This window comes from Hyperolius riggenbachi, chromosome 8, assembly GCF_040937935.1.
Source record: "Hyperolius riggenbachi isolate aHypRig1 chromosome 8, aHypRig1.pri, whole genome shotgun sequence".
In the NCBI taxonomy this organism is placed as follows: domain Eukaryota; kingdom Metazoa; phylum Chordata; class Amphibia; order Anura; family Hyperoliidae; genus Hyperolius; species Hyperolius riggenbachi.
This window is the reverse complement of record NC_090653.1, coordinates 29,410,888-29,421,776: the sequence shown is the minus strand read 5'-3', so window position 1 is coordinate 29,421,776 and position 10,889 is coordinate 29,410,888. Positions and strand designations below refer to the sequence as shown.

At 48.0% G+C, this 10,889-nt stretch overlaps 1 protein-coding gene across 1 annotated transcript; it reads left to right on the top strand.

Moving 5' to 3' along the window:
* Positions 1 to 203: 203 nt before the first annotated feature.
* Positions 204 to 1,139, top strand: LOC137527253 (olfactory receptor 6C1-like). Its single transcript, XM_068247758.1, has one exon. The coding sequence runs from the start codon at positions 204 to 206 to the stop codon at positions 1,137 to 1,139; it is 936 nt and encodes a 311-aa protein (XP_068103859.1).
* Positions 1,140 to 10,889: the final 9,750 nt, after the last annotated feature.

Sequence of the window (10,889 nt, the reverse complement as noted above, 5' to 3'; positions counted from 1 at the left end):
TGATACAAACCTTATAAAAGTCTGATTAATAGCTTAATTTGATTTTGAAATAATCATCTACAATGTCACTATCCCACATCAGGTACTCATCTGCCTTTACCCATCACAGACTGAATTTTGGGATCATGAATGATTTTTCAAAACGACTTCAGTTAGAATTGCCAGAAGTCAACTAAATTTGTCACTAGCTTATAACGAAAAAGATGAATGAGAAGAATGTGACGATGGTGACCTACTTCATTCTTACGGGAATTTCAGATGACCCTGAGTCTCAGGCCCTGACCTTCCTCCTGGTTCTTCTCATTTATCTCATCACTCTTGGTGGCAACATGACCATTGTTTTTTTGGTTTGCCTGGACTTTCATCTTCACACACCCATGTACTTCTTCCTGTGCAACCTATCTGTTCTCGACATTTCCTCCAGTACAGTTACACTGCATAAGAATCTAGTTATCCCTTTAACAGGAGATAATGCCGTGTCATTTATAAGCTGCATGGCACAGGTATCTGTGTTCTCGTGGTTATCTGGCAATGAACTGATGCTGCTCTCGGCCATGAGCTATGATCGGTATGTTGCCATTTGTAGACCTTTACATTATTCCACTGTCATGAATAGTAAAGTCTGTGTTGTTTTGGCCACATCCTGTTGGACCTTTAGTCTTCTACAGATTCTTCCTGCATTGATCATACTATCACAATTTTCTTGTTACGCTTCCAATATAATTGACCACTTCTTCTGTGACTTCGTACCACTGATGAAGCTGACTTGCAGCGATACCTCCATTTTGCAACTGCTGATCTTCACGGAAGGTGTTTTACTTTCCACCTTCACTCCTTTCCTCTTCACCTTCATCTCCTACATGTTCATCATTGCCACCATAATAAAAATCAAGTCCAATGTAGGCAGATCTAAAGCTTTCTACACGTGTTCCTCACACCTAACCATCGTTACCCTTCAGTACACTACTCTTGTTTGCCAGTACCTGACACCAAGTGGCACTTTCAAATCCAGCAAACTTTTAAGTTTGTTTAACACGGCTCTGATCCCTATGCTCAACCCCCTTATCTACAGCTTGAAAAATAAAGACGTGAAGTCAGCTCTACTGCGGAAGCTCAAATATTATAAGACTGTTTCCTGAAGACGGAGAAGGGCCTACATTTATAGAATCAACCTGGGATAATGTCTGTATTCTATGGAATTTTGCCTATTATTTAAATAGGAACTTTAACCAAGTATTGAACTTCATTCCAATCAGGGATGAGCAGAAACTACGCCAGTGCGAATTTTACGCATCGTATTTTGCATCTACGCATCGTAGTTTGTAGGTGAAGTTTCAAAACTATGCATACGAATTTACGCGTTGCGAAGTACCGATACGCGTAGCTTACGCCCACTATGCGTAGTTAACATGTGTATTGCGTAGTGAACTACACATGCGTTACTCGCATCTAATTTTCCGCGTGCGATTGTATGCTTACAAATTTACGCAGTGGAAAGGGGAATGTACGCATAGAAGAGTTCCCGGTATAAATAAGCATCCGCATACACTACACTTCGCACTACGCGTAATTGCGTATTATAACACGTAGTCTACGAAATGCATACGAAGCGAATATTTGATTTCGAAGCCGTAGTTTGGTGAAGCGTAATTGCGTAAAACTACACGTAGTTTTCTCCTTTCCCAGGAGAAATCTTTACCTTTTCTCTAATAGATCATCAGGGACGCCTGTATGGCTGATAATGTGGTGAAACCCCTCCCACAGTGTGATGTCATGACTGTTGCTTTTAAAGCGGTATAAAACTCTGACATAATATTCAATAAATACATGTTTTCCTACTTTTTATATGTCATACGGTTATCATATTTGCTTTTGTGCATAGGTATTATTATTCATTTAGAAATTACAAATTTCCAAAGTACACTTTTTTGCTCTGAGAGCTGACTTTGCATTTTATTCATAACTGTTTTTTTTTCATCTTGAAATATAAGCAGAAATACTTTCTGTCTGTGTGTCTTTCAGTCTGCATGCACCTTTGCGGTACTTTTCAATAAATGTATTTATAGCCATACAGTCTTTCATGTCTGCTTTCCGGAGGTAAGTCCACCGCTTCCTCCAAACTAATTTTAAAAGTTTTATCCATTTTTATCCTGCTGGCGCCTCTGTTCTCTTACTGCTGCAGTGTCAGAGAAGTGTTTGTTTACATTCCTCACTTGATACAATTCAACACAAGATAACATTATCTCCAGTTCGGAGGCATCCAGCTTTCCCGTCATTGCGCTTTTCTGTCCTGTGTTTAACCCTTTGAGTGCTGTTCTAGTAAAAAAAAATGCTGGTAGTATATAATGTGCTGTAAATAATGTTTTGCTGTGTTTCATTCTGCTTTAACATGGCAGTAAATCTTTTGAAGTTGTAGTAAAGTTATATTTTTGCTATAAACAGACTTATGAACCAATAAAAAGAGGAGAGCTCTGGGTGTCTTTTACTCTAGGCCATATACTGTAACTTTGTAATGGTTTTCTAAAAAGCGCAAGTGCAGCCTGAAAGTGAACCATACAAAACATGTTTGTGCGTTGAACATAAGCTGTATGCTATTTAGATGTTTTTACTTAGATGGAGCAACACTTTAATGCTTTTTAAATAATTCTTCCATTTAAATCTGTCATCCCAGTATACGCAAGATTCTAGTTGAGGAATCTGACATTTTTTAAATACATCTCTGACAGCTAATGAAATTAAATGGGCCTACAAGTGTCTTGTTTACTTTACATTTTGCTTATGCAATTACCGGTAGTGATGGAGGAATATCAACATTTTGTGTGAATTTACCGTGAAAAATTGTGAACCGACCGTTTGTGGTGAACTCCATAGACTTTAACCTCCCTAGCGTTCTGGACGAGCTAGGCTCGTCCAGAGACGCCGGGGGTCACCGCTCAGGCCCCGCTGGGCCGATTTGAATAATTTTTTATTAAAACACGCAGCAAGCACTTTGCTTGCTACGTGTTGTGTCCGATCGCCACCGCCCGCCGCAGATCCGCCGCTAACCGCCGCGATGCAGGGCCCCCCCAGGCGAGACCCCGTGCGCTGCCTGGCCAATCAGTGCTAGGCAGCGCTGAGGGGTGGATCGGGTCTCCCTGTGATGTCACGGGGTCGCCGACGCCGATGACGTCACGAAGTGCATCGTCATGGCGACGGGGGAAGCCCTCCTGGAAATCCCGTTCAGAACGGGATTTCCGGATGGGTGATTGCGCCGGCGGGGATTGGAGGGGTGGGAGGGACGCCGCAGGGAGGGGGGAATCATGTAGCTAGCGCTAGGCTAGCTACATGATATATTTAAATTTTTTTTTGCAAAAAACGTTCCCGTGGCCGCGGGAATCAGAACGCCAGGCAGGTTAATAGGCAGGCGAAGGTCTAAAACTTTCAGGGTGTCTCTGCAGCCTCAATTTCTTTACAAAAAGGTGTAAAAAGTGTGCCAAAACCTGGACAGTGGCATGGCAGAGAAGGATCAAGTGTGAAATAGTCGCCAAAAAATACGTATTTTGCACAAACGCTTTTTAAATGGTTATTTTTAAAGAGATGTTAATTTCTGACGACTTTAGCGGTTAATAGCAAAGCCCCCCATACAAGCAAGAATCCCCAGATTTTTGGGGTATGGAAAGGAGAAGAGTGGATACAACAGGAAAAAATGTGTAAAAAAGACCTTAGAGTTTTAGAGAAAATCGATTTTAAAGTTGATGCACAGAGTGTGCGAAAACGGGGTAAACATACTTAAAGGGAACCAGAGACGAAGGGTAGTTGAAAAATGAAAAAAGGTTTTATACATACCTGGTGCTTCCTCCAGCCCCATAAGCCTGGATCGCTCCCACGCCGCCATCCTCCACTGCCTCTATTGCCGGCACCGGGCCCTGTCACTTCCGCTGGACGCGACCAGTTGTACGCATGCGCCAGGGCTCCCTCCGGCTTTGTACGCATGCGCCTGCGCAGTACGGAGGGAGTGCACTGCACTTGCGTCGACTGGCTCGACTGGCCGAAATTACAGGACCCGGTACCAGCAGACAGAGGCAGCGGAGGACGGCGGCGTGAGAGCGATCCAGGCTGATGGGGCTGGAGAAAGCCCCAGGTATGTATAAATTTAGTATCATCTTCTTCTCTGGGTCTCTTTAAAGTGGATCCGAGATAAACTTTTACTCATTGCATAATTGTGTTCCTTTCATATAGTTTATAGGGCATTCCTCAAGCCAAATACTTTTTTGTTTTGTTTTAATACTCTAATTCCCTATAAACTAAACAAGCCTCGCCCACAGCTCCTTTTGTGCCTTGGCACTGTAGCAAGGGCTTATGGGAGCTCAGTCTGGGCAGGAGGAGGAGGAGGAGGTTACTAGCCATTGATTTCCGAGGCAGAGGGGAGGAGGGAGGAGAATAGGGCACTGAATTTACACACAGGTGAGCTGATAGCATCTCTAGCCCTCAGCCTGTGTGTAATGTGATAAACAGAACATGGCTGCCCTCATTGTATCACAGGAATAAATAATCATAAACTGTTTAAGCTGTTTGCAGCTAGATTTGCTGTGTAAACTATCTAAACTTTAGATGTATAGACAAGTTACTTGTTATAGTTAGTTCTTCATCTCGGATTCGCTTTAAGTGGTTAATAGCAAAGCCCACGTACGTGCTAGAAACACGAAATTTTCAGGACAGTGAGAACAAGGTCAAAAATACCTTGTAGTTTTTGAGAAAATCGATGTTTAAGTTCGAGGAAAAAATATCTATATTTAAATGTGGTAAAAAGACAGATAATGTATTAACATGTATATAATGTATTTTTTTTCATATGTTCAGAGTGTGGAGATATGTTTTGACAAAAAGGCTCGCATTAAATGCAAACGGTGAACAGTGGAAGTTTGCCAGGAACTTTTTGGGCCATCACTAATTACTGGTTAGACTGTGGGTATAAGTGGGTATATTGCCACTGAGACTGCATTTGTGTTGCAGTTCCTTTTTTCCGCCTGGGGTTCCTAACTTCCTACCACTGGTGTTCATCGGGATTCCGGATATCCGGGTAACCCGAATATCCGAACTTTTTAACACTATCCGACCAGATTCGGATTCCGGATAACTGGGCTGAAATCCGCATAGCACTATGCGGATATTTGGTCGCATACCCGGATATCCCCGGATATCCGTCGGATATCCGAATCCAAATACTGTAACTAAGGAGATGACGTCATTGAGCCAGAATCAGAATCAGAAACTTTATTTCGCCAAGCACGACTGGGTCGTGCCCGGAATTGGGATTGGCACGTACAGGGTACTGATACACGGTATACAGTGTTTACAGATACAGGACAGGACAAGCAGTAGGAACAGAACATTATACAGAATACAGAACATTATATAACATTTATGCAGAGGGAGACAATTTGGCATAAATTACAATATAAAAAACAACCGAAAAGTACGCTTGAGCTGGAGCGCCGTCTATATGCAGAGTGCTTCAGTGCGTCATGGTATTGTGGGGTGGGGATGGGCATTCCCATAGAGAGAGTTCAGGAGGTTGACAGCCGAGGGAAAGAAGGGGTTCTTATGTCTTGAGGTCTTGGTGTAGATGGATCGGAACCGGAGCTTCCGGCTCGAGGGGAGCTGATTAAAGAAGCGGTAGCCTGGGTGTGAGGGGTCGTTGGCGATCTTTAATGTTCTGGTGTTCAGCCTGGAGTGGTAAAGGAGGTCCAGAGTGGGAAGGGATCTCCCGATGATCCTCTCCGCAGATTTGATGACCCTCTGCAGTTTAAGCTTGTCGCTGGCGGAGGAGCTGGCGTACCAGACCAGGATGGACGAGCATAGGACGGATTCGATCGTGGCTGAGTAGAAATTTGTCAGGAGTTTTTAGGCCATGCCGAACTTTTGGGCTTTCCTCTGTGTTGAGGCAGTGTTGGTGTTCCACCTTAGGTCATTGGAGATAGTTGTGCCCAGTAGGCGGACACTGGGGAATCTTTCCTCTTCCATGCCATCAATGTGGATTGGAGGCGGGGTAGAGGCGCGCCTCCTGAAATCAACGATCATCTCCATCGTTTTTGCTGTGTTTAGGACCAAACCGTTCTCTCTGCACCAGCAGCATATGCTTTCGACCTGGTGGCGGTACGCCTTCTCATCGTTTTTGGTGATGAGACCTACAATGGTCGTGTCGTTGGCAAATTTGATTACTTTTACCGAGTCTGACGAGGATTTGCAGTTGTTCGTATACAGAGAGAACAGAAACGGCGACAGGACACAGCCTTGTGGGGCCCCTGTGTTGGTGATCCTAGGTTGTGAGTAGATGGTGCTTAACCTGATGACCTGGGACCTGTTGGTGAGGAAGTCCGTGATCCACAGGCGTAGGGTGGGGTGGACTCCTAGCGCAGCGAGATTGTCTTGAAGTATTTTAGAGCTGATGGTATTGAATGCTGAGCTGAAGTCCAGTAGGAGGATCCTGGCGTAGGAGTCCGGCCTATCCAGGTGATCATAGACGTGCTCCAAGCAGATGTTGATGGCGTCATTTGTGGACCTGTTCGCTCTGTACGCGAACTAGTGCGGGTCCAGCAGTCCCTCTGTAGAGTGCTTAAGGAGGGGTAGCACCATGCTTTCAAAAGCTTTCATGATCACGGATGTAAGTGCCACGGGTCTAAAGTTGTTGAGGTCGAGGATGCCCTGCTTTTTGGGGACAGGGATAATGGCAGACCTCTTGAAGCACGCGGGAACTTTGCCTTCCTGGAGGGACCTTGTGCAGATGGAAGAGAGGGTGGAAGCGAGCTGACAAGCACAGGTTTTCAGGCAGGCTGGCGACACTCCGTGCGGGCCTGAGGCTTTCCTAGCATTTAGCCTTAGCAAGTGTTTCAGTACATCCGCCTCCCTCACTGATGGTGGGGGTGAGTAAGGGCCTAGGGCCACAGTGGCAGATTGTGCAGGTGACTGTGGGAGTCCTGCAGGTGTTGGCTGGCTCTCGAATCTGCAGTAGAAGTCACTGAGACTCTCGGCAAGCTCAGTGCTCGGTGTGGCATGCTGAGGGGGGGGCTTGTAGTTGGTGGCAGCCTTCAGCCCTTTCCACACGGCTCGTGAGTCGTTTGAGGAGAGGTTCTGTTCCAGCTTTTCTGCGTAGCACTTCTTTGCGGACCTCCGCTCTCTGTTCAGGTCGTTTCTTGCCTTTTTGTATTCCTCCTGGTTGCCGGACTTATGTGCAGCTTCCTTGCTACGTCGTAGTTGTCGTAGTCTTTTTGAGAACCATGGTTTATCGTTTGGATACAGTTTGAAGGTTTTAGTTGGGATACAGGAGTCCTCGCAGAAGCTAATGTATGAAGATACGTTGTCTGCCCACTCATCCAGGTTAGGCGATTCCAGAGCCTTTCAGTCTGTGCAGTCAAAGCAGGCCTGAAGTTGAAGTTTAGCCTCACTTGACCACACTTTGGAAGACTTAGTGACCGGTTTAGAGGTTTCCAGGTGCCTTTTAGAAGTAGGTACTAGGTGGATGATGCAGTGGTCAGATGAGCCTAGGGCTGCCCACGGTGTCGCTTTGTATGCATCTTTCAGGGCCGTGTAGCAGTGGTCAAGGGTGTTGGCACTCCTGGTGGGGCAGGTGATGTGCTGATGGAAGCGGGGCAGCTATTTGCGGAGGTTGGCCTTGTTAAAATCCCCCAAGATAATGAACAGCGAGTCCGGGAGGGCAGTCTCCCACTGCATGATGGTATCACTGAGATCACGCAGGGCAGCATTTACCTCTGCATCAGGAGGGATATACACACCCGCGCAGTGGCGTAGCTACAAACCTCTGGGCCCCGATGCGGAATCTGGATGTGGGCCCCCCCCCACGGCAACAACAGCCCCCCTCCCCCGGCAACACCCGACGCACACACATATCCAAATCCCTATAGCCAGCTATAGGTCCCCCCAGTATAGGTAGCCAGGCATAGGTAAGCCAGTATAGTTGCCCCCGGTATAGGTTAGCCAGGTAGGTGCCTCCAGCATAAGTAGCCAGTATAGTTGCCCCCAGTATAGGTTAGATAGGCAGGCACCGCCGGTATAGGTTAGATAGATAGGTGCCCCCAGTACAGGTTAGCTAGGTGGGTGCCTCTAATATAGGTAGCCAGAATAGTTGTCCCCAGCATAGGTTAGATAGGTAGGTGCCCCCAGTATAGGTTAGTTAGGTAGGTGCCTCCAATATAGGTAGCCAGTATAGTTGCCACCTGTATAGGCTAGCTAGGTGCCCCGAATACAGGTTAGACAAGTAAGTGCCCCCAGGTTAGATAGGTAGGTGCCCCCCAGTATAGGTTAGATGAGGTAGCTGCCCCCCAGTATAGGTTAGATGAGGTTGGTGCCCCCCAGTATAGGTTAGGTAGCTGCCCCCCAGGATAGATTAGGTAGCTTTCCCCCAGGATAGGTTAGATTAGGTAGCTGCCCCCAGGATAGGTTAGATTAGGTAGCTGCCCCCAGGATAGGTTAGAGTAGGTAGGTGCCCCCCAGGATAGGTTAGAGTAGGTAGCTGCCCCCCATTATAGATTAGGTAGCTGCCCCCCAGGATAGGTTAGATTAGGTAGCTGCCCCCCAGGATAGGTTAGATTAGGTAGCTGCCCCCCCCCCCAGATAGGTTAGGTGGGTAGCTGCCCCCCAGGATAGGTTAGGTAGGTAGCTGCCCCCCAGGATAGGTTAGGTAGGTAGCTGCCCCCCAGGATAGGTTAGGTAGGTAGCTGCCCCCCAGGACAGGTTAGGTAGGTAGCTGCCCCCCCAGGATAGGTTAGGTAGGTAGCTGCCCCCCAGGATAGATTAGGTAGCTGCCCCCCAGGATAGGTTAGATTAGGTAGCTGCCCCCCCAGGATAGGTAGGTAGCTGCCCCCCAGGATTAGGTAGGTAGGTAGGTAGGTCCCCCCCCCATAATGAAGTAGGGAGCCGCAGCTGCGGGGAGAGCAGCCCGACCTCTCCCTCCCTTCCTCTCCCCGGGCCCCCCCCTTCAAATGCAGAGTGCGCGGCGCACGGAAGCGCTGTAGGCAGAACTCACCTCCGTCCCTGCGCCGCTGGTCTCCTCTCCTCCCGCTCTGTATAGATGTTGTTACACACTGCTTCCTGTTTAGCCGGAAGCAGTGTGTAACAACATCTATACAGCGAGAGGAGATCAGCGGCGCTTGGAACGCAGGGACGGAGGTGAGTTTCAGCCTACAGCGCTTCTGTGCGCGTCACTCTGCATCTGAAGGGGGGGGGGCCCGGGGAGAGGAAGGGAGGGAGAGGTCGGGCTGCTCTCCCCGCAGCTGCGGCTCCCCCCTTCCCAATAGCGTGCACGGCGCACCGGCCGCACTCAGTCCTGGCCGCACTATAAAAAGACATGGGCCCCCCCGGGCCCCTCCCTCGCCTCTTCAGGAGCCAGGCCCAGTCGCGCATGCGACCGCTGCGACCTCTATTGCTACGCCCCTGCACCCGCGAGGATGTAGGAGGAGAACTCCCTGGGCGAGTAGGTTGGCCTGCAATTGATGAGGAGGAGTTCAAGTTCTGGTGTGCATTTCTTGGCCAGTACAGAGGTGTTTGAGCGCCAGGCGGAGCTGATGTAGAGGCAGATGCCGCCCCCTTTCTTTTTCCCAGAGAGGGTGCTGTCCCGGTCTGCTCGGATGAGGCTGAAGCCTGGGAGTTGGAGGGCACTCTCAGGGATGTCGTCATGGAGCCACGTTTCAGTAAAGCAAAAGACTGGGGTGTTGTGACCGGGTTCCCTCTTGTCGCTGAGGAGTCTCAGCTCATCTAGCTTGTTAGGGAGGGAGCGGACGTTAGCGAGGAGGACCGCAGGGATGGCTGACCGCAGACCCCTCCTCTTCAACCTCGCCCGGAGGCCTGATCGACAGCCTCTACGGCGCTGGCTACAAGGAGGCCAGGGCGCAGAAGCAGTGATTACTTGAACATGGCTCCAGACAGAGTTGTACAAGAGCTCATGCTCCGTGTGTGCCGCTGTGATATGTTCCCATTTGAGGAGCTGTGCCCTGGAGTAGGTGGTACGAGGGGGAGCATTTGGGGCATGGATGGTAAGCCGGCACAGTGCGACCGGAATGTGCAACAATACTAGTAATAGTACTAGTAATAGTACAATAACAGTCTATCAGCAGTATGACACAGATGTAAGATGCGAGTGCAATAACAGTCCATCAGCAGCAGTGTGACACAGATGTAAGGGGCATGTGCAATAACAGTCCATCCGCAGTGTGACACAGATGTAAGGGCATGTGCAATAGTATGTGCAATGCTGGGAGCCAATCAGAGGGCTCCCAGCAGAAGCCTTAGGCCCCTTTTACACTTAATCAGTTGGTGTGCATTGGTACGCGTTAGTGCGCGTTGGTACGCGTTTTTTCCATAGCAGTGCATTGGGAGGAAGATTTCAGTTAAAACGCGTTAAGTTTAAAAGAGGCCATAGGAAAACATGGGCTTTACTTTGAAAATCTGTTTTCTTTCCGTTTTAACTGAGAGCAACTGATTAAGTGTAAAAGGGCCCTTAGCAACCAATCACAGAGGGGGACTCTGGTCAGCCACCCCTATATATAAAGCTATATAAAGCAGCGGCCATTTTAGGGGAAATCGTCCTTGCTTTGTGACTGCACACTGAGAGACATTCGAGTGCTGTTTGGCTAAAGCAAGTGCTTTCTACTGTGTTAACCCAGTGGTTTTGCACATACAAAACACCTGTACTATACCACTCTTTAATTGTTGTTTAGCTAGCTTATTGTTTTTTGATTGTTTTGTGATTTTAGTTAGTGAGTGTGACAGTCTCTGGTGCTGCAGCAACTCTCTAGGTCCTGTCTGTGTCTGTGTGTGTGATGTTTGTGCACACAGGCCAGGCCTGTGCTATATTGCCTTAGCTACAGTATAGTTTAGGGCATAGGGATTACTGT

Bases quoted from the DNA above. Each gene is read 5' to 3' on its own strand.
- LOC137527253 (XM_068247758.1), top strand. From the start codon at position 204: ATGAATGAGAAGAATGTGACGATGGTGACCTACTTCATTCTTACGGGA.